The 27124-nt window shown below is 44.3% G+C and overlaps 1 protein-coding gene across 17 annotated transcripts in view; it reads left to right on the top strand.

The window, feature by feature from the left end:
* macf1a (microtubule actin crosslinking factor 1a) overlaps nucleotides 1-27124 on the top strand; it is a 199781-nt gene that overhangs the window by 75999 nt on the left and 96658 nt on the right. For all 17 annotated transcript variants that reach the window (XM_041054162.1, XM_041054161.1, XM_041054160.1 and 14 more), the window contains 9 exons: nucleotides 1365-1426; nucleotides 6611-6700; nucleotides 8959-9036; nucleotides 9919-10011; nucleotides 24501-24667; nucleotides 24897-25009; nucleotides 25910-26016; nucleotides 26343-26462; nucleotides 26986-27081. In XM_041054162.1, coding sequence (XP_040910096.1) covers nucleotides 1365-1426; nucleotides 6611-6700; nucleotides 8959-9036; nucleotides 9919-10011; nucleotides 24501-24667; nucleotides 24897-25009; nucleotides 25910-26016; nucleotides 26343-26462; nucleotides 26986-27081 — 926 coding nt within the window. The remainder of the gene's footprint in view (nucleotides 1-1364; nucleotides 1427-6610; nucleotides 6701-8958; nucleotides 9037-9918; nucleotides 10012-24500; nucleotides 24668-24896; nucleotides 25010-25909; nucleotides 26017-26342; nucleotides 26463-26985; nucleotides 27082-27124) is intronic.

Raw genomic sequence — 27124 nt, 5'->3', positions numbered from 1 at the left:
TGTTTAGAGGCTCTGTGGAAATCTTGAGAGTGTGAGTGTGTTTATATAGGTGTGGGTGAGATAAAGAGAGAGAGAAAGATAACAAGAATGAGGAAGCGATACCATCTAGCTTTCTCCATGGCTGCTCTCCCTCATGGCTTCACCATGGCAGCTGATGAACCACAGGCAGGAAGGGACGTACCTGCTGCGGGCTGTTTTCTGATTGGCTGAAGCTGAATGTGTTTCACAGGATGGAGGGAAAATCCTAGTCTGTCAGTGTGCTAGTCTTGATATGAGAAACAAAAATGAAAGACACGGTATGGCAGCACTTTAGAGGATGTTTCACTATCTGTCCAGCAGGAAGTCAGATATTTAACAGAATGGCGAGAAGGGAAAAAGAGAGAGGGTCTGTGTTTTCTCGCAGACAAACTGAAATGAGCAGAGGAAAGCTGGAGAGGAAGAGTGGCTCCGTTAGCGTGGAGGAGGTGGGGATGTAGGTGGTGGTGGAGGAGGGGGGAGGCGGTGATAACACAGTTGTGGCTCAGCATCAGGCTCTATTCCTGGCCTGGCTGCCTCACTCGTCTGGCCTGTGGAGAACACAGGCTGGAGCTGCCTGGCTACAGAAACACACAGAAACTGACAGAAAGGTCAGACAAAGAAACTGAACGGCAAAACGGAGGGATCTCCAGAAACAGAAAGTTATAAACACGCAGCAGTCCCATTTCAGTCCAGCTAACAAGTGAGAGAGAGAAAACAAGAAAGACGTCTCGAGCTTCACTTACACAACCTCTGTGTGCTCAGGATGATGTCATCCAAGCAACACACACTGTCAAGACAGCAGCACCACGTTTGTAGATGTAGAGGTTCTTATCAACAGGACCTTGAGTTGTTGTTCGTGAACTCAAAGAACATCCCCACTGTTTGCCTTTCTATCAGATGTTATACGGCTGTATCACTGCTGAATAAGATAAACGTGTAGAACACTTTCAGGTTCCACTTACACCTGCTTGTGTGTTAGTGTCTTTTATTGAGTTTATTAAATGAAAGTGTGTGTTAACAAAAGGGGTTAGAGGGAGTAATCCAATACAAGCTGCTACTAACACACGCACACACACACACACTAACTGTAAGTGTGTGTGAAGAAACACAATCAATACAAATATATAAATTAATGCCTGTTAGTTGTCTGAGTGAATACAGCATCATCGCTAACTGTCTCCCTTGGGGCTGTTTAGCAGCTCTGAACTGAGCTGGATTTAAATATGTGTGTGTGTGTGTGTGTGTGTTTGTGTTTGTGTTTGTGTGTGAATAATCATGCTGGCTGCAGCATCCATGCTGGATTTGGATCATGTAATTAACCTCCCTCTTTCTTCCTTTGTCTTCAGATGAGCGGGACAGGGTGCAGAAGAAAACCTTCACAAAATGGGTCAACAAGCATCTCATCAAGGTATGAGCCACTGAACCTGCAGTGTGTTTGTTCCAGCTTTGTGGAAATGCACATCAGGTTTGGTCTTAGGTTTCATCTGACATCGTGTCTCTTAACCTCAATAGAAATGAAATATCTTTATTTAGAGTAAAGTTCTTTTCACACATGTCCCAAAGGGCTTGACTAGTATATATAAAATGAATGTTCTAAAACCTGGCCTCCTATACCTTCTCATATAACATTTATTTGGAAACCAGTAAACTGAAAGGTCTCAGCTTGTAAAGGAGCTGGGCTGTATATTTTAAATCTAGCAGAAGCAGAAAAATATCTTCAGAAAAATCCTTTTTAAATGTCCTGGGAACTTGAATGGGATTCATTTTATTACCAGACCCATTCCTACAGCTGCAGGGAAACCAAGAGAGCAAAATAAACAAAATCGATATTAAAGGAAAGTTTTTATTTTCAACTTGTCGCTATCTTTTTCATTTTCCTACAGGTATCTATTCACATCATTTTAGCAGAATATTATCTTAATGAAACACAGGCCCCACTCTGTGATTCACAGCACCCTCTCTATCTCATGTCTTCTGGGATAAAACTGACTATATTTATTTATAATAACGCTTCCTTCTGGTCTATTTCTTCTCCCTCCACGTCTCTGAGCTGAGACAGTGTGGTTTCATCAGTCCTGTGTGTTCAGTGTTAACGTGGCCCCGTCTGAGCGGCCTTCTGCTCTGCTGCATCGATAGATGAGCATCTGTCTGCATCGTTCTGCCTGTTTGCTTTATTACTGTTAGCAATCACGCTAAAGTTACAGCTTGTTAAATCTCTCCTCTCTGTCCGGCTGCTCTCAGACTTCCATCATGTTTAACAGGGAAAGCAAAGCAGTGAATGCACTGAATGTGAGTCTGGAATTAATATTTGATAGAGATTGTGAATTCAGAAATGTTTCCTGGAATGCAGGTATTCAATTATAGATAGCCAGCATCCTGAATCTGAATGAGCAGCTGCATAAAGCCTTGATACCTGACAGGTAAATGGGATCTACACCTCTTCCCTTCACAGTAAATGAAACAATGCACAGTACCACAAGGGAAATGATTTACTGTCTCCTTTATAATTATTAGCTATTTGTAGTTAGTGCCTCCTTTGTGCATGTAGGCCACAGACAGCTGTCTTTGCTGCACACACGTGTGCATAATGTCACATCTGCACATGTACAAACATGCCGTTTCTATCACGCCCGTAAAGTACAGTATGTATGCCATGTGTCACACACACTCAGGCGGAACGGACTCTGAGGAGAGCAGAATGCGGGGTATTTCTGTCACATGACCCGGGAATGAAATGTCTGTCTGACCCCATAACTCTGGAGCAACTGTCGTCACAGCGCCCAGGCTGTGGATGTAACTCTATATCAGCTGGCACTGCCAGACCAGCCGCTGCCCGTAAATGTAGGTCAGAGATGAAGAGGGAGAGCAGCAGGAAAGGAGATGAGAGGATTTTTCAGTGCAGCTTCCATTCGTTTGTATTGGTTTATTGATAATGATGCTAATGATCATTATTAGAGAAAACACACATAGGCAGTGACTCCAGGTGGCATAACTGCTGTTCCCTTACACTGTTCCCTACACCTTTTATTCTTATATTTACTGCTGTAGTTAAACAGGAAGGAGGGAGGAAGGAGGGACGGTGAGACAGAAGACAGGATGGGTGGAAGGAGATGAAGAAGGGAGAGCATATGAAAGAGGATGTGCTGCTGTTAAATTAAACAGTTATGAGGTCCCAACACTGTGTCCTTAAGTGGAAAAGAGCGTGAAATAGCAATGTGTTCTACATAATCTATTGACTCTTGGCCAGGACTGTTGATTCTGCTAACCTCCACCCTATCAGCTGGGATTTAGAGGCAAACACAGACAGAGAAAAGGCAGAGCTGTTGCTAAGAGGGAGAAAAAGATTAAGAAAGAAAGGTTGGATAGAAAATAAGCTCATGAGACAAAGAGAAAGAACATTAAAAGATAAAGAGACAGGAAAGAGAGGTGGATAAAGATAGACAGGTGCCCTTTGCTCTGAGCTTCATACTGGGTGACATCATTGCTCCTTATTTCCCATGTGCTCATTGTGTGTGTCACGACTGGTATGTTTGTGGGCGCTCAGGTGTGCAGGGTGTTAACAGGTATGTGTGTGTATATAGTTCAAACATGGGCCAGTATAAACACTGGCCTCCAGGCTACCTGCTGGCACGCAGTGACATCCAGCCAGTCTGTTGACACAGTGAGCACAGATCCAGTAGCTGTAGATTAAGAAGTCAGGAGGAGACAAGAGGTTGTTCACAAAGATCTGTGGGCCACGCTGCAGCTCAGTAGGTTAACAACATGCAATCTGTCTGTGTTTATGTTTGCCTGTAACTCAAATGAGCTACAGCTGCAAAGGTTTCACTGCAGCTAGGCTGAGACAACAGACAGAGCAAATGTTGCTGTTAACACTGATTTTCATATTTAAACATGCCTTAGGCTTAATGTGTTGTCAAGCACTGTTTGTAAAATAGAATTATTTCTCACTTGCTCTTGTGTAATGAGGACAGCTTCACCACATATTTGTTAAGCACTTAAAATTATTTTAAGCTGGATCACCACAGTCATAAAACACACAGCCTGTGCTAAAAGCTAGTGCTGCTGTAACCTGTTATCTTCATTGTCAGTTCATCTGTCAATTATTTTATTATTATTACCTTTTATGATTTTTAAACTCCTTCAATAAAACACTGGAGCTAGAGAATGACCTTTCAGCTCATCAGCTCTGCTTTAGTGTTAGAAACTAAAAGTGAAACCTATCTAGTTGCACAAGAGGATAAGGCTTAATTATTAAAAGATGTATTTACTGTCAACATGAACATACAAAAATCGTGGTTAAAAATTGTTTCCAAATTCATTCTGACCCAGATTTGTGTCCAGTACATCAGAGCAGTTCTGTTCCAGTTACCCAGGTGTTGTCAGTGTGCCTGTGATCCTTAACATTAGCTCCACGTGACAGTCTGCTTTAGCGCCAAAGGCATCTGACAGCTGCCGTCACTACACATCAGGCACAGCTGGATGTGTGAGCAACATCACACACACACGCACACACACACACAGATGGGTGTCACAGAGCAATTTTAAATTCAGTGATACGTCCCAAGACAGAACTTTGTCATACTGGATGTATTTTTACGGAAACCAGAGTCACACAAACACTAGAGTCTACTGCAGACTCAGTTTCTGCTGTGTTGTGTCATGCAGTGGGTTTGTCTGACGGGCCATCTTTGGACACCCAGGGGAACATAAACAGAAATAAACTTCTTAGTTTCCCTTGACAAACAGCTTATCTGACACCGTGGTTTGATTCAGTAACCAAGCAGCAGTAAAACTAACTCAGAGTATAAGTATGCTTATAACAAGGAGTTGTTGTTAGTCTAAATATTGCTGAGGAATGACCAGTTATTACAGGAAATATCGTGCTGTTGTCTCCAAGTCAATAACAGCTACTGTGTCTAGATGAGTTATTGGAAATGAGTGAACATTAGAAGAATAGGATATTTGTTGGCTGGTTTCACTCCAGCTCACAGAGCGAACTCCCAGTGAGCTGGTTATAAACATAAACTCACAGGCTCTGACACACTGAGACACAATTAGACAAAAGCAGCCCCTCATTTCCAGTCAGTGTTGGATACACCATTTCTTCCTGTCATCTAATTAGCACTCGTTCCATCAGCTCCCCTCTAAAACAGCTGATGTCAAACTTGCGTGGAGAAATAGGGGCAGCATCAGAAGGGTGAGAGTGTGACACTGATGAGCGAGGAAGAAGAAAATAGACAGCAAAAGTAAGAAAAGTGGGACTGAGGACAAGTGGAGGGATGTTGTCAGTTTTGTAGCCACAACTTTAAGCCAAAGACAATGTTTAGCTCTGACCTGAACCCGCCTTAACCCTTGGAAGCATCTTTTCATAAAGAAATGTCATTTCAATTTATTTAATTTTTTTAAAATCTTGGACTAGTTGTAAAGTAAAACCTCCTCAGTTTACTCTTTCAGCCTACTCCTGTGACTGTCTTGCCCTCTTCTGGTGAAATGTGGAAGCACAGTTTTTTGTCCTGAGGCCAGGACTGCAGCAAAACTTTGTCTGTGTAGGTGCAGTGTGAAGCAGGAAAGTCACTGTAATGCAGTTAGACATGTGTCCTTGGTTCCCTTGGTGGGTCTGCATTATTGAAGCAACACTTTCCGAGCACTTTGGGTAGGAATGTTTGATCTTTTGTTGCATGCCAGCCTCCCTCTGTGTCCTTCCTGCTTTCAGACTAAGAAAAATACCTTTGAATTGCTTTGTTTTTAAAACTTTAACTGTTTTGCCTGAGGTTTTTGTCCTTTCTGTTGCTGTTTTATGGTGCATGATGTGCTTCTTTCACAAACTGGAGAACAGGAAAGGTGACTGATAGAAGAAGCACATCAGAGATAGTCTCTTTTTAGTGTCTTATTCTGTTTTGTTTTTGTTTTTTTTAAACACACATTCTGTTCAAACCAAACTGGATTTCAGTCAGTCTCATGCAGCTACACATTTACTGCAGATCTAAAATCCTCTGATCCATCGAACAGATGGAGAGAGCATCGTGTGTGTTTCTAAGTAGTGCAAAATACACAGGTCGGAATAACAAAATAATGTCGGTGACAGTGGACAGATTTAGTATTTGTGTCCCTCTTTCAGTTCAGTTATCCTAATGCTTTCTCACTGGTCACAGTTCAGCCAATCCATTATTCTCCCACTGTTCGGGCTGAAGCAGCCGCTGTCCGTCTGTCTGTCTGTCTTCCGGTCTCACTGAGTGTCCCACTTTCAAACAAAACCGGCTCTGATGCCGATCACACGGCTCTGTTGACACTGCTGAGTCACCGTGTCGGCAGCGGTCGCCACTGGTAAGAAACCCACCCCCACCTCACTCGTCGTCGAGGCAATGTCATGGCAACAGAGACAAGAGGCCGCAGCTGGTGCTTCCTCTCTGTTGGCCCGGCAACCGCTGCCACCAGCTTTGTCAGCTGTGGGGCAATCGGCCTGGCAGATGTCAACAGTGTTGAATCAACAGAAGGATGATTGGAGAGTGGAATTAACTTTCTGTCACTCTTTTTCTTTTCTCCCTTCCTTCCTTCCTTCCTTCCTTCCTTCATTTTCCACCTCCTTTCCCAGGTGAGGAAGCACATCACAGACTTGTATGAGGACCTGAGGGATGGACACAACTTAATTTCCCTGCTGGAGGTCCTCTCTGGAGTCACCCTGGTATGAATTTTACCTCACTTACACACACACCTGCGCAGACATGATTATTTCCTGAGTTGTGATCACTCTGTGATGTTTTCCATCACATTCTGCTCCATCACACACCCTGTCGTCCACATTTCTTTGCATCCAAGTCACGTGAATGTTAAATACACTCTTTAAATTTACTAGATTGGAGTTTGGGAGGCCGCTTAAACTTTTCCAGCTTGAGGGTTTTAGTTATTCAGGTGACTTTCTGTTTAATGCCAAAGTTGTAAGTCAACAATAGTGATGCAGCAGTTTGGACTGACTTTGCTCAGCATGATGATATAAGAGTCGTAGACCTAATGCTTTCAGACAGACAGGCCACCATGTGACACATGCTCTTTTAGTTGCAGACAGGTAAACTAACACAAACAGACTGCTGACTGTGGTTTCCTTAGGCACACACACACACACACACACACAGTCACCACTGAGGTCGCACACAGAGTACATACTGTATTTGGGACAATGTTATGTGATGGTGTCACCTCCATGAACTGACAGAACCACAAAGGCAAAATAAGTTTTTCATGGAAGAGGCGTCCCCCACGAGTTTGTCCTCTTTACTTCATTTACTGTAGTTGACAAAACAATGCTGCACGGTCCATGTAGAAGCTGTTCTGGAGCTTTTGATTGTTCACGCAAGTTTTTGTAGATATTCAGGATTTTCTGAGCACTTTAAGGACTTGTCTGTTTTGCCTCCCAAGTTGAAATTAAAAGTTCTGTCTGAAATTTAAAGGACTTTTCCTCTACTTTGGTCCATTTACAGTGTTTTACAGTTCAACATCTCTGATTTTCAGTTACTGTACTATTGCCCCTTTTTCAGTTGTCCCTGCCCTCTTCAGTCTGCCTTCTTTATCCGCCAGTTCTCATACTACATCTCCTCTTCCTCTCTTTCTATCTCCCATTTTCCTCCCCTCTATTACCATAGCAACAGAAAAGCGGCCCTACATTGAAAAGGGCATATGCCTCGCGGGCCCCCCCTCTCATCTTGCTCAGAGGGGAGGATGAGGAGGAGGAAGGAGCTCAGGGAGTATGTTTGAGTCAAACCCTTTCCCCCCCTCCACTGCTCACTCTGTCACCTCTGACCTCTGACCCCTCAGCTTTACCCTCTGCCCCGCAGGTGGAGCTGTGAGGCTGCATGAGAGTGCTGTGCCACTGATTTCAGACCAACAAAGCCAGGCTGCACATGACACCATGCAACGCTCTGTTACTGTATGACATGACATGTAGGCCGTCATTTCTGTTGGGTGACAGCATCGCAACTCTAGCTCTGTTGGTTTTCACGTTTTAATTTAATTATTAGTTTCTTCTTTATGAGTTGATATGTTATCAATGGACAAACATATATAAAAAATTTAATCTAACCTTCATCAACCTTGAAAAACTGATGTTTTTTAGCTTCTGAAACGTTCAAAGATATGTTTTCACTCAACAGTGCTCTACTGCCAGTTTGCATGTGTCGCGCACTACAAAAATAAAATGTAGCCTGTGTATTTTCAGCTGATTGAGCTGAATTCGCTCTGATCAAAGTGATTTACAGAGAGATGAGAATTACAATCAAATAACAACATAGGTGTAATTCTGAGGATAGAAGTAAATTACAGTACGACACACACTTCTCCTCTCCTCTCCTCTCCTCTCCTCTCCTCTCCTCTCCTCTCCTGTCTTCTCCTCCCCTCCCCTCCCCTCGCCTCCCCTCCCCTCTCCTCCCCTCTCCTCTCCTGTCCTCTCCTCTCCCCTCCAGTGTTTCTGTCTTGCTGATGTTATGACTAATCCTGACTGAATCTTCTCTTTACCAGCACAGTGTGAACTCACATCTGCATCCTACACTTTACTCATGTGCTCATAGCAGCAAGTATGTGTGTGTGTGTTGTTTTTTCCTCTTCTCTTACTTTCTATTAAAGTCTATCTTTCATCCCTCTGTACTTTAAACTGGATGTTTGTGAAAAGAGGTGTGTGATGAATAAAAAAAGAAAAACGGTGAAGTTTGCATTTTTCATGCTAAACCAGCATGGTGTGAGTCTGGTTTGCTCCACAGTTTTGGCATGTCTTTAACAGCTTCTGTTGAAGACAGCGCCCCCCAGAGGACCATTTCATGACTTCACTGCACTGTGGATTTAATTCAACTTCATTTGCACACACTGTGTTTTGTCACTAAAAATCACTGAATTTAAATCTCTTTGTTGACTTTCCTCCTCATTTTGTTTTTTCTGCTCTCTCTTCTGTTGCAGCCCAGAGAAAAGGGGAGAATGAGATTTCATCGACTACAGAATGTCCAAATAGCGCTGGACTTCCTCAAACAGAGACAGGTATGCACACACAGACCGACATGAATGTCCATATCACATGCTTTAGTGTACATAATGGTGTACACTTTAACGATATGAAAAATAAGAACCAAAAATCTGGATTTCAGATTTCAGAGCTTATTTATAACCTTGTTCTGGGCGGACTCTTGTGCCAAATGGTCTGTTGGTGCAGTGGAGAGAGCTGCAGTAACCTGCACTTCTTTATTCTATATACTCCACCTGTACAACACACTCCATTTAATCTGTTTACAATAAAATGAAAGCTGTTTTAAAACACCAGCATCCTCCACTTATTTTTAATCATTCTTTATCTGCAGTACAGGACTTCATCATACAGCATCTAATGACTTATCTCCCTCATCTCTCATACGGCACCTTTTATTGTTCCCATCTCTCTGCCAATTTTATATTACTTACACTGCATCTTTTCATTTACTCTCAGACTGCAGCTCTGACTCTCACTTAAAACACCTCTTCCTCTGTATCTCTACAAGTCCCCATCTTTCTTAAACCACATCTCTCGCCTCTCTTGTCTCGTTCCCTGGAGACAGCAGTGGTGGAGGACTGGCAGCTTCTTCCTCTGAGTCCTTTCTGGGTTCCACTGTGTCTAATTACACAGCCTTGTTGGCTGGGCTTAGCCAGAAACACAAGATTTTCCAAGGTCTCAGGGAGTCTCTTACACATAATGGGGCATAGATCATTCTTCATCATTAACATGCAGAAATGAAGACCAGTTACGTGTTTATGGGTCCAATCAGCTGTTCAAAATTATCGTGACAAAAATGTGATTTCTTTTTTTTTTTTTTTCTGAGCAGGTCTTCTCATTTTTGAGTAACATGTTAGGAAACCAAACCAAAAAATCTCTGTATTATTCATTTTCAGGTCAAACTTGTGAACATCAGGAACGATGACATCACTGATGGGAACCCCAAACTGACGTTAGGTCTCATCTGGACCATTATCCTTCACTTCCAGGTCTGTGCCCTTCACATGTTCTCCTGCAGTGTCTGGCTTTGTATTTCCTGTGTTAGACTCTGTGTTGTTAATATTTAATTCAGGCAAACCAGCATGTGCATACTCATTGAATTCTGCATGGGGAAAACCTAGTTGGCAACTGAAGGTTCTTAGATCCAGCCCACAATGTAATAATGCCTAATTGATAATGTAATAATTGAGTTATGGCCCACATCATTACTGCTACGATTTCAATCTGAATTTTTAAATGGATTGAAATGAAAGCAAATTGCTCCAAATGTGGACTCTGCTGCCGTGATGTCCTTGGCATGTCTGTCCAGCTATTGGGATTTGAGTTATTATGACTGCCAGGCCGAGCTCAGCTCTGTGTGTGTGCTGGCAAACCAGTGTTAACTTATGCAACTGGGGAGGTTGCTATTTCCAATTCTATTGGAAATGAGAGGGCGCGCGTGTATGTCCATGTTCTTCTGTGGGATCTCTGAGAAGGGTGTGTTTCCTGCCAGTACGATGGTTTACTCACAGCCTCAGTCTGTACAGTGAGAGTGCACAGACATCTGCTCTTACTGAGAACAGAAAACTCTTCACTCTCCTAAGAAAACACCGTGGTTTTTAGCTGATGTGTTAGTGTGGATAATATGCTGTGTTGTGGATTTACATTCGTTATTGTAGCTGCACTTGTTTTTCAAGTTGTGTTTTTATAAGCTTTTAAAAAGAACCCACTAAGGCATTTTTGCCATGTCTGTGATTTAATTGTGTTGTTGTCCTGAGTGTGTGTTATAAAACCACCTTTAGGCAGGGCCATGCAGGAAGCTGTCCTCTAAAACATCACAAGGTCGCAGGCTTGTTTGGCTTCAGTTTGGCAGTTGGACAGCTGAGGCATAGAGGGAGCACTGGGGACATTACTGTCTGTAGGCTTTCATATAAACCCTGTTCCTGGATTTAGTAACCAGGCAGAGTGTTTGTTTTTTTAATTAACTTTAATCATCCCATTTAAAATATGTGTCATAAGCCGGTGCAGCTGTTTGTCTGTGATTTCCTGTAAACTCAGGATAATGGCAGTCACTCCACACGTTATTGTTCAAGGAGAATGACTGAAACATGACTTCAAGTGAATCCACAACTTGTTTCCCCTGCCCTCAGCTGAGAAAAATAAAAATGCACTTGTTCTGGAGAAGATGTCACAACCTGCAAAGATCTGTCTGTGTTGCATCAAAAACATTATTAGAACTGTAAGTTGTAAATTAAAACATATGTCTAAGTACTGCATTGTTGAATTGTTGACCAAAGAAAATGTTTTCTGAAGGGCAGCTTTTTTTAGTCTAGACTCATCTGAGCTGTTTTCTGTCTGATTCCTGATGTGGAATAATTTCCGTCAAATGTCCCTGCATCACTGTCGCCTGCAGACAGGGTTGTACTCTGTTAAATCATTACAGCAGGACTCCTGTTGCCACTGGGTCCAAGTCATGCATGACGACCATATCAGAGACAAAAAGCAGATTAATACAAGAGCTTTTGAGACAGACAGAAACATTCTCAGAGCAATTTCTTTTCTTATTTCTCATCACTGGGGCAGACAGCTTGATTTGTAGATGGGGTCGTGAACTATTTGTAGTTGCTGCGGTTGACCGCTAGACAGTGCTCTGATGTGACCCCGCAAGGTGACACTGCCAGCTGGTTGCCATGGAAACAGTAGTGCACGACACCCCGGCAACAGTTTCAGCAAGCATGACTCAGCAGAACGTGGTGTTAAAGAGACAGAGAGAGATGAAGGGATGATGGAGGAGGACGAGAGGACTAACCCGGGCGTGATGGATGGGGAAGGAGAGAGGGAGCTGGCCCGCAGAGCGGCGAGTACTTTCAGTTTCGGTTTCAGGAGTTCACTGGGTGTAAGAGATGACGACAGTTTTACATTAGAGCTGCAGTGAGAAACTCCAGTCGCACAGAGGCTCTGTGTCCCAGCAGCATGTCAGTGGTTATATGATCATTACTGAAAACACTATCACAAAACACTGTTTCCTTCTGAATCTATGTAATATTATGGAAAACACAAGTTTGTATGTTGATTAACAATTTGTTGAATCACAGCTTACTGTTGTGTTGTTTGTTGTAAAAGGTGTTTGAAAGCAGAAAGCTTCAGAAAGTACTTCAGTGCTGTGTTATTTGCCGTGTTTCTGTCAGTCAGCACGGCACAGATCTTCACTGTTACTGAGATAAATGGCCCAGATCAGTTCAGAAATCCATAATTTCCACATTATTCCCACTGGCGGCTTTGGTCCGGTGATCATGGTGATGAGCATGATTATGAAGAAGTCATTTCTGGAAACAAGCCTCCGGGTCTCTGTGATCTGGACGTGTGTGTGCAAATGAGTGACTCAGCGCATCAGCTAATTATAGGAGCTCTGTCACTGAGCTATCACTTTTCATTTGGGTCATAACTGTTGTCACCGGCACATCAGGTCACAGATGAGGTGATTTCACTGTGTTGCCTCACTCTGTCAGCTGGCTCAGGCGAGCGTTTCCTCATCGCGTCTTCTCCTCATGCATCCCTGAGAGCTTTGTGATGTCTCTAATGCTAATGAGTTCATCATGTGAAACCTCTTTTTCTCTGTAAGGCAGTGACAGAAGCTTTCATTTTAATCTTGCTTAGATGGACAGTTGTCAGACGTATCAGTCGTACACTTTTATCATAAATAGGAATCAAACCTGCACACCCATGACGTGAATGCCATGAACATTTGCAGCTCTGTCAGAAATGGTTGTCAGTATCTACTGTAGTAATGACAAACCAGTGAGTCATAATTTACCTTCGTTTGTCCTCTTAACTACAAATGTGAACCAGGTTGTAGTTACTCAGCCAAACCACTAGGTGTCACCAGTTAGCTCAGTATTACAGATGAACCGGCATGCTGGAAGTTCTCAGCCAAAGGGAGACGTCCCAGTCTGTGGACCCTCCTCCTTCTGCTCTGTGTCTGCCTGTGATTGGCTAAGCTAGCTCTATGTTGCTGTTAACTCCTGGTGAGTTCATTTCTGAGCTGCTGAAGAAATGCATCACTGTTTCTCTGCCATGCATCAGGGCTGAATCACCAGACGGGTCCGGTTTATTTGTGTTGTTAAAAGGCACTAATTTAGGTTTATATTGCACAGATCAGTCACCATCTCTGTCAGTGAAAACAGACCTCAGTGGAAACTGTGCCCATTCGAAACAGCTAAATGCCTGTAAGTGGCAGCTGTTTTTCAGTGAAGCACATTGCTAACATGTAGGTTTTGAAGCTTCTAACTTAAGCTGTGTTATGGCCTTACTCTACTCTGCTTACAGTGTATTGTTGTCATGCTTGAATAGCACCATGGACCAGAGTCAGAAACTTTGAAAGCGCTGACAAAAGGTGCTTTCAAAGGCCAAGGGCCTGGCCAGTGTTTGTCTTTGGTTCTTTTTAAACAAATCCTCAATACAACTCTCGGTCGTCTGCTTAACAACTTCGTCCTTTTCAACATAACACAGTCACAATAATTCATGACGTTTCTAAGCAACACAAACTCGATTGAATTACTTTTCATTTTCAGTCGTTTATCACCACTTGTTTAATCTTGTTTGGTAATCTAAATAGGTTGTAAGTGCTTGCAAAGCTTAGAGTTCGATTTTTCAACATTTCTTTTCAGATCATCTTTGGGTTGAACGTCAGGGTTCAGCGCAGATGGCGCTGGAATTATGATAATTAAAATCTTGAGATGTGCTTCAGTGCACATTATTGACAAAAGAGCTGCTAAATATACGATCAGAGGAACTTACGATAGCCCAACATGCAGCGATTGTGACAGCGTGTTCAGACGAAGATTGCAGTCCGATTTCCACAGCTCACGATGGCATGTGGCCACAGTGAAGGGATGAAAGCCTCAGGGACTTGATTAGTGCTTTTCCCCCATCGGCTCATGTCTTTTCCATGTGTGTTCGTATGCTTTCAGTGCTTTCAGTTAACGAGAAAAGATGGATTACTGCGGCTTGAGACCACTACGGCCCGTTAGTGGTCTCCATCCATAAATGTCTCTGTGAAAATATTTGCCATGCATTAGGCCCTGTGTTTATGTAAAGTAGTATGAATTCTCTGAATCACCTTCACTTGCAGTGTTACTGCCATGCTGTGCTGTACAGGAGCACAGGTGTGAGCTATGTTATTCAACTTAGCCTGAGATGCATGCTTTTTAGATGTTGTGCTCCAGTCAGAATCTTTACGTTACTATTTCAGTCAGGCAATATCGATCCAATTTCCTGTCCTGGTATGTGCAAGTTTAAATTCCAGTATCCATTAGGACTGCAACAAATGTTTGTTTTTGTTAGTCATTTCAGTTTCAAATGTTTTTCCAAATAATAGTTCACTCTGTGTGAAAATATTGCAGTGACATGACATGACAGTGAGAAAATAGCATAAAATCGTCACGTTTAAGTTGCTGGAGCCAGAATATGTTTGATATTTTTGCTTGACACAGCACTGACACAATTATAGATTGAAAAAAAAAATCATGATTGAAAAGCGCTATTTTAGGCAAATCCAGTGGATTAAATGACTCTAAAATCCAGGTACTTCATCACATTGATGGAGGAATCTTGCAAAGTCCATATTGCCATTCAACAGTCCATCTCATTGATTTTCAACCTGCAGTGACCTCATACAGCCAGTGATATGGAAGCTCAGCTTCCTCTGCATAAAAGGTATAGAAAACTTTCCCCCTCGCTCAGCTCTTGATCCTCTCACATCCTCCGACTGTCCCCTCCTGTTTCTCTTCTGTCCTTTTCAGCTTTCTCTTAATTCCCTCAAATCTCTTTCCCCACTCCCTCCTTCTTCCGTGCCTCTTCCTTTCAAACCATATCCATTCATAACCTATCGCTTGAATGGCAGAAGGAGATTGAAGGGAACAGATTGAATTGCTCACCCGTTTCTCATTTCATTTAAGTTGCAGAGGCGCAACAGTCTGATTTAGATTTGATTTCTCTCCTGCTCGCTGTTTTTTTTTCTTCTCCGTCCCTGCTGCAGCCTGTCGTTCAGAGAAGCTTTTGGGTCAAGTGTGTTTGTGCATGTGTGTGTATGTGGCATAGAGAGCTGCTCACTAACAGCCAAGAGAGAGAGTGAGAGAGGGAGAGAGAAAGAGAAAGAGAGAGGTAGGAGTAACGAGGAAGCGGATAGGAGGAGGAGGAGGAGAGAGCCAAGGAGGGAGGGGTGGATTGTGAGAGATCGAGCAGAAGAGAGTGTGAAGCTGCAGCAGCCGGGAGATAAAAGCTTTTCTCTCTCTCTGCCGGCGTCTGCGAGCGAGGGATAAAGCAGAGGAGCGAAGCCAGCCGAGGGAGAGACGAATCCAGGCTGCCTGCTGTCACTGGAGCTCCCGGCTTCCCCTGATCAGCAGGCCTCTAACCACAAACGAACAGCAGGACAAGACACACTCATGGACACGTATGCAGAAGGGCTCTCACAGCTGACCGGGGGACCGCCCAACCTAACAGGCACAAACACACACTCATACTCTCTGCTGGACAGCCGCACACTTGCTGTTCCTGTAGCCTGTACCGTATCAATCGGATCAATCCAGCCAAGCTTGTCTGACGGAGCCACGGCCTCTTTTTAGCCGGAGACGCCCTGTGTTTCTGTTTTGCTTCCTGCATGTCTTTGTTTTTTTTGTTTTTTTTTTTGTGTAAAGGGGACATGGAGTGCAGACCCCCCTGTCCTAACCTCTGTTGCTGTGCTGCGTGGAGTTCGGGACTGCCTTTCGCTGGACACTGAATCCCTTTGGCTCTGTTCCAGATACACATCTGTACGTGATGTGCTGCTACTAGAACTGGATCTTGACAAGACCTTAGCTAAGCCAACTGTGGACCAGTCTCTTCCTCCCTTCCTCTTCCTTAGAGTCCAGCTCCAGATCCTATCCCAGATGCCTCTTCCTAATTGGATCTAGTGGACGTGAGGAGCTATTAAGAGACAAAAAGGCACCAGAGAGGAGAAAAAGAACGAGAGCCTTTCCCCTACACACCCTGCCTGCTTTTTGTCTCAGCGTAAGACATGGTCTGAATACCCCCCACCTCCTGCAAACTGTGGATTTTGTCAGGCTGTTGCATCGTCGCACTGCACCACCTGATGAGGGGGAAGCTTGTCTGAGTAACGGGGAAACTGACAGCAGGACACAGGAGGTTTATGATAGGACAGTACTGGAACACAATTCCCAGCCAAGTCTGGTCCTCAGGGAGTCTGACATCAGGTTGGGGGGGTGGCCGCGTACTGGGAATCTTCACAGTGTTATCCAGGGGAGAGCATGTGATGCTAAGGTGTCTGGGGAGCTTAAGGTGGAGTCTGACTGCATTTGTCTGCCTCCAGATTTAGACCGGCACCCTACTAAGACACACCGCCACATCGTGCAGGTTCTCTGGACTACGATGACTTGATTCCACAGGTTTCTGGCTGCCACACATGATCAGTGTAAAGACTGTGAACTTCTTGTCAGTGGGAGAAATTAATGCCAGTGATTTTGAATTCCGACATAAGACCAGGAAGACACACATGCTGGAAGGACTGACACATCGCGTGAGACACCAGCTCAGTAGGCAGTACCAATCGTGGGAGGATGACAAGGAGAAGCATTGGGGCGGGAAGCCGATGCTCTGATTGAGTATTTAACAAGCTGTCAGAGTATTGGCTGGATCTCCCAGCAATCTGTGGCAACATTGGCTGACTGCACACTATCTCTTACCAACAACCAATCTGGACACTGTGCTGCCTCGGCAGAATGAGACACCGGGCTCGCCGTTACTACGAGGGAAATCGACAGCACCACCATTAATACTACTTCCACCATGAGTACCGTGACAGATAGGATTCCTGCTGATCTCTGTTGTGGAGCTGACTTGCGTTACTGATCTTACTTCTCTCCTCTTGCACTGCAATAACATTACCACAGCAGGAGAGAGGCATCATTAATTCATGAGCTCATAGCTGCTCGATCTGAGTGTGGATAGAGCTCCTGGATTACACCGGCACCTGAGACAGACTTCACTTTGTGGTTTATTGAGGTTGGGAAAAGGAATCTGAATGTGACTGTGGCAGCTGAAGGTTTTGTTTTTCTCACATCACTGAGTAACAATCATCTCTGATATTTGAAGGATTATAATATCGAAATCAGGAAATGAGATGAGACCGCTGCTGATTCCAACACTCCCAGAAATCCTGCGGTACATGCACACTCAGACTTTCACACTTTGTTCTCCTGTCACACACAGTCACATGCTGCGTGTGTGAAGCAGCTGGAGCGTCGTAAATGGGCTGAATTGCATTGGACTGCGCTTCATTTTTCTCTGTCCCACACTCATCATCCTGCCTGACACATTTCCGTTCACCAGGTAACAGTTCACCTGCCAAAAGCTTAGCGATAAATCAGACGTCGGACCCGAACCGAATTTATTTTCCTGCCTCATGTGACTCTGCCGACATAACTGTGTCCTTGTGTCCTTGACTGGGGCCACAAGTCTTCTGGGATAGAGAAAACAGACCAAGTAACGCAGCCAGCTGCCTGCACAGATACATACACACACACACACAACTGCCTGTCTGCGAAAAATACTGACTTTCCCCCTTCCCTCACTCCTTCGGTGACAGCTCGTACCAGCCATTTTTCTATTCACCAGGCTGTATTTAAGATGGTGCCGTGGAAAATGGAGGTAAACCTGCTCATCCTAACTTCACATTAGTCACAGGTGTCAGATTGACGAGAGAGCTGTCAGCTGCTCGTCATTTCCTCTCCACTGTCTCCTTCCTTTTTTTTTTTTGAGGGATGGGATTTTGCTCTCAAGCAACTGGAATAAATGTGCAAACTTTGATGAGCGGGATTAACTGCCTGCACTTGCTGTAGTTTCTTTTTTATACACTGACTCTGTCGACATCAAAGACATGGGGAACTCCATGGGCTGTGTCAGGCCTCCGCGGGAGGGCGAACTCGTTGGAGCCCCCCCACTTTCACCAAAGAAGCGTCTGCGTTTCAGACGTAAGCACAAGGGCAAGAAGAACAGGAAAGGTGAGGTCGAACAGGAGGATTACGAGCAACAAAGAGGCCAAGAGCCTGATGAAAGAGAGGAAGAGGATGAAGACGAGGAGGACAAAGCCACAGTTGAAACAGTAGATTTAGATTTGAGCAACAGAGCTAGAACTCTTATATCAGTGCCTGACACCCAGTTAACTCATTCCAAAATCAATCTGCATAGCAATACGCTTTCCCCCGGTTCTACAAGTGCCACTTTAGGCAGCCTTTTGGGCAGCAGAATACTTGAAGTGTCCCCCAAGCCCAGCCCAGCCTGGAGAGGGGTTTTCTGCCTTCCGGGGGAGGAAGACACCGTCAGTGCAATCATAGATGTCTCCAGCATCCCGAGCCAAACCACCACCACCACCCCAGTGAACACTGCCCCAGCCCTGGGCAGTACCACTCCAGGTGGAGGGAGGGTCTGTCGTGTCAGGGAGAAAGTCCAAGGGGTCTTAGAGAAACCTTGGATACTCCGACAGAAGAAGGAGAAAAAAGACAAGGGGAGAGCAGAGAAACAAGAAAAGAGGGAAGGAGGGCTAAAGGGAGGACCAGAAGGGACATTAAAGGTGGCGCAGACACCACCAGAGAGGGAGCGCAAAGGTGTGGTCCATATCCGAGAGGTGGATGGTAAACTCTGCGTGGTGAGGACACTGTACCCCAGTGACTATGGCTCTCCAGTGTGGAGGGGTGAAAGTGACAGTGAGGTGGAGGTGTGTAAAGACCCCCCAGCCCCGTCTCCAGTCACAGGAAATATTCTCAAAGTGCTACTGTCTGAGGAGGAGGCGAGTAGAGCCCAAATGTCTGCAGGTGAAACCCCATTGTCTTCTAACCAGCTGCAGATTCAGGAGACTATGGCTGTCAAAGGATTTAAATTGGACTCTCCGGCTCGAGCACAAGAGAGGTCGTCTCTCCTGGAGTCAGGCTACGCCAGCGACCTGCCGCTGACCTCTCCAGAAACAGCGGGCACCACTCCCAGTCAGACGGACTGGGGAGGGCTGACCAGTAGCTCGTCAGAGAGACTGGACTCCATGATGGAGAGTCCTCTGTCACTGCAGCAACAGGCAGCTGGAAAATACCTGCCACAGGTTTGTGTCCTGTCGTCCAGTCATCACATCCTTTGTCCAGGTCTCTGAGATCTGAGCAGTACTGAGCATTTCCTACTGGGCCTTGAGGAAACAATTTAATTCAGCAGTTAAAAGGTTGGAAACCTCTTGACTGATGAATTAGTCGACTGACAGAGGACGGAGCTTATGGGGTGTTTATGTACTTGGATTGTTTTATTGCAAATTGAGCTTTAGTGACAGTAAACCTGTTACAGTGGAGGTCTCCAGACCCCACGCTTCAAACCAGAGGCCTGTAGTCCTGGGAGAGACATTCACGGCGCTTGATTTGTATGAGTGTGGGTTTTTGAAGGCGGCCTTTGTTGTCATTTGTGCACCATGTTTGTGGTCATGAAGGGTTATATATGCGTGTATGTGTGTGTGTTGTTATCAGCTCATGAAAGGCACTATGGCTCTCGCCACTCTTTCCGCCTCTGTCCCTGGAGGCTAATCAGCGCAGCCCAGACGGTCTCTCCATCCTCCCAGCGTCCTCTTCCCCTCCCTCCCTTTCTTCTCTTTCGTCTCTTTCTATTGCTTGTTATTTTCCTCACACCACACATGCTCGCTCACTACCGACGTCTGTTAGAGTGTGAGAAACAGACAGGGTGGGTGTGTGTGTGTGTGTGTGTGTGTGTGTGTGTGTGAGAAGGGTCATTGCTTCAAATGACAGGGTTCCCTCTGAAACATGTTCTGTCAGTTCAGCGGCAGCACAGTAAAGCTGTGTGTGTCTGTGTCTAGCTCTGTTCTTATTGGTTATTTAGGGGTGAGCAGAGAGGTGAGATAGGCTCACTGAACATTATTGCCATCATATTCTATGGCTGATTGACACTGTAGTCTTTCTACGTTATATTTGACTGTATGCCTGTCTTCAGCATGTTCTCTTTTGTACATACACACACACACACAACCACAAGAACATTACTTCTAACCTATAAACCCTTTAAATCTTTAAACCCTCTTGCGTTGTCAAGAAACAGCTGTGGTGCAGCGCCTCAAATCTGCGTGAGACAGGTTTGTTGTTGTTTTGATTGTCAGACATTGTTGTCGCTGTCTGGTCAAACATAAATGGCAAAGAGCGAGGGCGTCTTTCTTCTGCGTTTCTGTTTGTATCAGTGATCGACTGGAGAGAAACCTATCAGCATTACATCAGAGATACCAGCTGACCGCGTTTTCAAAAATCAAAAATGTAATTCACCCACAAAATATGCTGTGTTTCGACACAAAGTGCGTGACTCTCATGACTGAAAGATCCTGACCACAGGGTGCTGCAAAGCTTACATACAGACATCTGTATATTACCTCCGCTGACTTGTGGCCCAGCCCAGTGTTTGTTCGGAACAGTGTGTGTTCATGTTTGGGTTGCATGAAAAGCTCTTGGCTCTGTTGCAGGAATGATCAGAGAGCGAGAGAGAAAGCCAGTTTTTGTTCTGAGCTTCTCCTTCACCTTGAAAATGAAAAGGCTGCTGCAGCTGCTGCAGCAACACGACAGATGACGGGCCCGCTTCACAACGCCTCGCACAGTTTGTTCATTTCTCCTCCACGTTATAACGACAGTACAGTATGGCTGCTCAACACAGCAGCTGACGTCAAGTCCGAATGTGTTTAGTGCTACGTGACTCATTTGATGCACGGTTGCTGCTGAGTCATGAGAAAAGCACACGTGTTCAGATGCTTTTGTTTTTTTTTTTACTGGGTAGCAATAATCAATACTCCTGTCTTGTGTGTGTTCCTGTGTCATGGGGTGTGTGTGTGTGTCAGGATGCCTCTGTGTTCAGTTTAAAGTGCAGCTGTCCTCTGTGTGTTGGTGTGTGTTTCCCTTCTCTGCATAAAAAGGGATTTGAAATGCGCATTCATCAGTGAGACGGCTGCTTCGTCGAGCCTCGGGGGGGATTCTTTCCACACACTGAGACCGCCACTCGAATTTATCCATATACCCGTAATACTGCGTCTGAAGCCATTCAGCTATCCATCCATCAGCTGTCTGTCTATCCTCCATCCATCCATCCATCCTGTTCTCTATTAGCCACAGATTTACAGAGGCACATTTTGTTGAAGTTTTTTCTTCTTTTATCTTCTCTTCCTTTCTTTCCTCCGTTCTCTCCTCATTGTTGTGTCCTCCCTCCATCCCTCACTCTCCCTCCCCTCCACACAAACTTCAAAGAGGCCATGTTTTTGAAAGAGGGCTGGTCCAGAGCCCCGGGGGGGGGCTGCTGGTGGATCATGGCAGCACTGAACATTTTCTGCTACCTGCTCTAATCTCACTCACTTCTCTGTGTGTTTATCTGTGTCTGCTGACACATACATGGGTATATCTGCACATCAAACCTGAATATACAGCTTGCAAATAGACCGGACATACACACAGTGTAGTGGTATTTGCACCGTATGAGTGAAGCCCGTCCAGGAGAGGAACGTTTACGCCTGCGTGTCATGTGACCAGAGCTGTGATCTGTTTTTGTGTGTGTAGCCTATATTTACTGTAAACTGTACTTTGCCTGGGTGTAAATTAGCGTGTGTCATGTTTCCTCATACAGTATTGTTGCATTGTTTGTGTTTTGTGTTGAGTTTAATGTTGACGCAGGAAATCTAGTTGAGCCAAAAATCTTATAGTCTCCACAACTGACAGCAGGTGGAGATGATGGAGGAGGACAGTGACTAATGATGTAAGCAAAAGTAAATGATTTCACATGGTTGAGTTAATTAGATTTAGATTATTATGACAAGGGAACGTCTTGTCATCAGCTCCAAAGCTACAAGTTGGAGCTAAAGAGGCGTCAGTTCAGTTAATTAAGTAGTTGGTTCTGGTTTTGTTTGCTAGCTGAATACCAGCAGGCTAATTAAGCAAAGCAGCTGGTGGAAAGTTGACATTCTCTAATGACTGCACAGATATTTAGTTCACATAATGAATAACCTGGTTTACAAGATAAATGTGTTTACAGCTATAGAGTAGTAGTTAGCTAAATTTTGTTTTATGTTGTGTGACAGTAATGCTGTGCAGAGTCAAGCCATGAGGGGCTTTCTGAGGATACATAAATATTCTGCAAAGGGGGCGACTGAGGATGGCACGGGAGGGCAGAGTCGCTGCAATATTTTCTCTCTATGATTTACATTTTATTGTCAGGAGTAATTTGCAGAGTAGCATAAATATAGTCAAGCAACAGCTACCAAAGATTCACGAGGAGCAATGCAAGGAGGAGCTTTGGACTAAGCCAAACTCATGAATTATGATCAAATTACAGATTACAACATAGAACCATATATAAAATTTAAAAAACAAAGAAGGCAGAGGATTCTTGAACATGGTGGAGATTCATTCTTGACCTTGGGAACATGTTCATGTTATAAAATATTCTAAACTCAAGGTTCACTGACTTTTTCAGGAGATATCATATCTCAGCCAGAGCTCTGTAATTTGGTCCATTTGCTGTGGAAGAAGACCATGAGATACAGTAAAAAGCTCCTCAAACAGCTGGTGCATCTTGAGTTCAGAACATTTTATCACAGCTCTGTTGCTGTGAAAAGTTATCAGAGGGCTGAAAACCCTTCACAAATTAAGAATAAACAGTCAGTGGTGGATGAGATGCCGTTGCAGTGGGAGTCAGGCGCTCTGTGCAGATGCAGCCCTCACACACAGTGCTTTATCAATATTCAGATGGAGGATTAGAAGCTCTGTATTTCTCTGCAAAGGAGGTTGTAGACGCATACAGAGAGCGAGAGATGGAGTTCTGCAGGGAAACTCACAGCAGAATTCACATTTGTAGATTCCCATTCTAATCACACATTGTAATCTGTATCTTTGTTTGCTCATTTTTACATGTATAGTCAATGAGACTCTGGTAGTAAAGCTCACCTGCTTTCCTGCCAATTATATTACACACTTTTGTGAAGATGGATGTATAGAAAACAGTTGTAGTTGTTGTGTTTGGAGGAGAGTTTTATTAACATTGAGTGTGTTTTCACTGAATGTGGAGATTTATTCCTTTTTCTTTGACATAACCAGAATTTGAACATGGTACTTTATGTGATGTATGCTGTACATGTTGCGAGTCACCCCTTCTCCTCCATCGCTGGCCCTGCAACTCTTCCTCGTCTCTTTTCCCTTCTCTCTCTCTCTTCCCTCCCCCTCCTTGTCTTTTTGGCTGTTGCTGCAGTCCCTTGGCACACACTGGACTTTCATGCTGCTCTATATTAGCAGCAGGGAGAGAGACAGAAAGAAAGACGGTCAGAGAAGGAGGAGTGTAGGACAGTCAAGGAGGGGAACGAGGGATGACAGAAGAATACCAATGACAATAGCAGCAGCCAAGCGTTGACAGTTACTGCATATACATCACTCTTCTTTTGTCACTGTGGACAGTTGGACCTAAAAAGAGCAAATTGAGAAGAAGAAAGACGCCAAAGGGAAAATGGCCAAAGTGGTCATGTAGCTCAATGGGCAGAACACATCAATAAAGAACCTGTCAGTCTCCCTGGAAGCCCGGTTTGCCTTCACACTCACTCCTAGTAAACATTTATGTCTTCAGAATGCTTTCAGGAGTTGCGTGTAACAGCATCCACCAAAAGGCATCTGTTTTGATTGGGGGGGGGGGTTGTCCCCGGCTGAGGAATGAACACATTTCACAGACAGATCCTGTTCATCTGACTTGTTCTCTGGTGCTCACTACACTGCCAGTGTGAAAACTAAGGGGAAATGTTATGATCTCAGTGTAGAAGAGGCAGAGTATGAGAAGGCTGAGCAGATTGATCAGCATCTGACGCAGGACAGATGAAAGAGCATGAAAAACTGAAGAGACAGATCGAGGTTGGGAGGGGGAGGCACGAGACAGAAGGAGATGAAGGAGAGGAGGCGAAGTGTTGGGTTGGGGCAGGGGGGGGGGCAGCACAAGCTAATGAGCAGGCTAGACTGTAGATGATGGAGTGAGGAAATAGGAAAAATATGCTGCATTAATACATTAATATAAAAAAAACCTTTATCCCTGTTTCACGAGGGTTAGTGATGACCGGAAAGACAAACGAGGAGTTTGAAGGGAGACAAAAAAAACTGAGTGAGTGAGTTTGTGTCTCATGCGGAGACAAAGAAGTTGGATATTTCTGCCGAATCATGTGGTTGTGTCTTCATGTGTGTAACCAGGACTTAGAGATGAAATTCATTTTGTGCGTTGCAGTCGATAATGTGTGCTGCAGCATGAATGCATCAAGATAACACATGCACAAGATTAATTTCTATATTTTTTTATGTGAATGTACCATGATTGATTGATTGATTCTGCAAAATAGACCCAGACAGGAGAAAAAGGGTGAATCCCAGTAGTAAACTCGGTTTCCTCTCTGTGTTCCCTCCAGATTTCAGAGATCTATGTGAGTGGCGAGTCAAGCGACCTCACAGCCAAAGAAAAGCTTTTATTATGGAGCCAGCAGGCGACAGAAGGCTACCCCGGCCTCCGCTGTGTCAACTTCACCTCATCATGGAGCGACGGACGCATGTTCAACGCTCTGCTGCACAGATACAGGTTAGAGGACAAGCTGCGAAGTGGTGTCACATTTTTTTTTTTAGCAGATATCCCAGTAACAATTAAAATGCATTCACTTAATAAGCAGTGAACTTTGAATTCACAAAAACATGCAGAGTTCAGCGCTCTGTCAGTGCACTGCAGATGTGTGTACAGTGAACACACAGCAGAAATAAGCATTTTGACACAAAGCAGACTAACCCGTCTCCCCCCTTTGTTTGGTTTTCAGGCCAGACCTTATCGACATGGAGGTGGTGTCACGGCAGAGTAACCGTGAGAACCTCGAGCAGGCCTTTGAGATCGCCGAGTCGTTAGGGGTGACGAGACTGCTGGACGCTGAGGGTGAGACTGTTAATCTGAGTGAATGAAGTGACCAGCTGACTCTCTGCCCACTCGGGCTAAAACAGAGGCTGATTTTCTGAGAGTCACCATTTTATCATATTTAATGAATTTAGTTACTGAGGTTCTAACGAGCTTCTACTCAACAGAAGGTGGAAACACCAGAAATACTGTTCATATAACATTTTGTGTCTTGTATGTTTTTAGCTTTTATTTTGGAAGCAGAGCAACATGAGTGAAAGCTAAATACTATATATTTTTAATACTCTATCTTTATCTCTATCTGTAGATACTACAGCCCTTATTTTGTATTTTGTTCACCCAAACATTAAAATCCACTCACCACAGGCCATTCGTTTCCTGTAAGCAGTGACATTTTGGCTGATGTTGACCTCTTGAGTCCTGTGAGCCTGGTTTGGCAGCTGGACGTGTGGGAAAAAAACTTTTGATTGCTTGACTGGTATCACTAAACAATCGCTGTGTGTTCCCTCTGTTGCTAAACAATCACTGATGTTAGATCCATTCATCAGCTAGCTCAGACTGGCCAAAGAGAAAGAGCTGAACGATGTGGTTTGAAAGTCACATTTTTATTCCCCATCTGTACATTTCTCATTTTTGCAGCCAGGGATTGTCTTGCTGCTTCTAGTGATTGTCTAATGCGGAAATGTTCCTTCAACTTACAAAATCTTTGCTTGCAGCACACAAACAGAACAGAACCTTTTTACATCTTAATATTTTGTAGTGGCCTATTGATGTTTTATCTTTTGAAGTAAGTTTAATTAGGAGAAAAAGTTGATTTGGAAACCTTAAAATATAAATGTCAGTATTTATTCTGACTGATAATGCAGAACGTTTTTGTTTTTTTTTCTTTCTCTAATTCTCATAATTTCTCTCTCTCCTCAGATGTTGATGTTCCTTCTCCAGATGAGAAGTCGGTCATCACATACGTCTCTTCCATCTATGATGCCTTCCCTAAGATCCCTGAGGGAGGAGAGGGCATCGCCGCACATGTATGTTATATTCTACTCCACCCATGTTCACCATTTACTGGATTTATTTGCATTCCTTCTTTTCACGTGTCCTCAACTAAGATTTTTAACATTGCTGCATTTGTCCATCATAGCCTATAATTTGTTCAGTTTCAGGATAACTTTTAACATGCTTGCAGTTTAAGTCCACTGTGTTACACTCTGACTGCATTAGTCAGCCTGCATCTCCTGTCTTCAGTATGTTGATTTTTCACTTTATTCTCAGTGAAAATGTTAATTCCGTCTCCTGCTTCACATCTCTGCCTCTTTCTTTCCCTCCACCCCCTCCACCTTTTCTCTATCGTCAGGAGGTGGACCAGCGCTGGTCAGAGTATCAGTCCAGGTTCTCCTCTCTGCTCCAGTGGAGCCGCCAGCATACGGCCCTCATGGCCAACAAGAATTTCCCACCAAACCCTGTGGAACTCAAGGCAAGTACCAAACTTGCTGTCTTTGTTAACCTATTTCTGCTAAATTTGCATAGAGTTAGAGGTGCCTTTATTTTTTCTTTCTCACGCATGGAGTTTTTCATGACTTTTTCTCTTCAGTTGCACGCAACATACAACCAGGAAGAAAGGGAGCTAACAAGCACGTTCTGTAAAAACTTGAGGGAACAAATAAAGGGAAGGAGAGAGGGAAGGACAGGGGTTTAATAAAATGCAACACCAGGCGGATGCCTGGGGTCTGGCCTGAAAACCAGGAGGATGCAGCTGTGACATAATGTCTAAAGACTGAAGGAAAAGACGGAGGGAGGGAAAATGAAGCAGTCAAATACGCAGCTTGAGATAATCGTAGAGAAACTGGCTAATGACAGCCCAGGGAGAGAGGCTGTGATTACAAAGCTTTTACCCCTGATGACAGGTTCTGACTTTGTGTTTGACCTCAAACAAAGCCTGTGTTAATACAGACCCCGTAACGCTCATCAGCAACTTCTGCCTCTGTCTCCTCCTTCAGGCACTTTACAACGAGTACGTCCATTTCAAAGAGACGGAGATCCCTGCAAAAGAGATTGAGAAAGGTCACATCGAGCACCTCTACAAACTGCTGGAGGTAAGAATGAACAGAGGGAGGAAGGAAAGGAGGAACACGCAGG

This window comes from Toxotes jaculatrix, chromosome 13 (assembly GCF_017976425.1).
Source record: "Toxotes jaculatrix isolate fToxJac2 chromosome 13, fToxJac2.pri, whole genome shotgun sequence".
NCBI lineage: Eukaryota > Metazoa > Chordata > Actinopteri > Toxotidae > Toxotes > Toxotes jaculatrix.
Note: the sequence above shows the minus strand (reverse complement) of the source record. Positions and strands in the feature narration are given on the sequence as shown.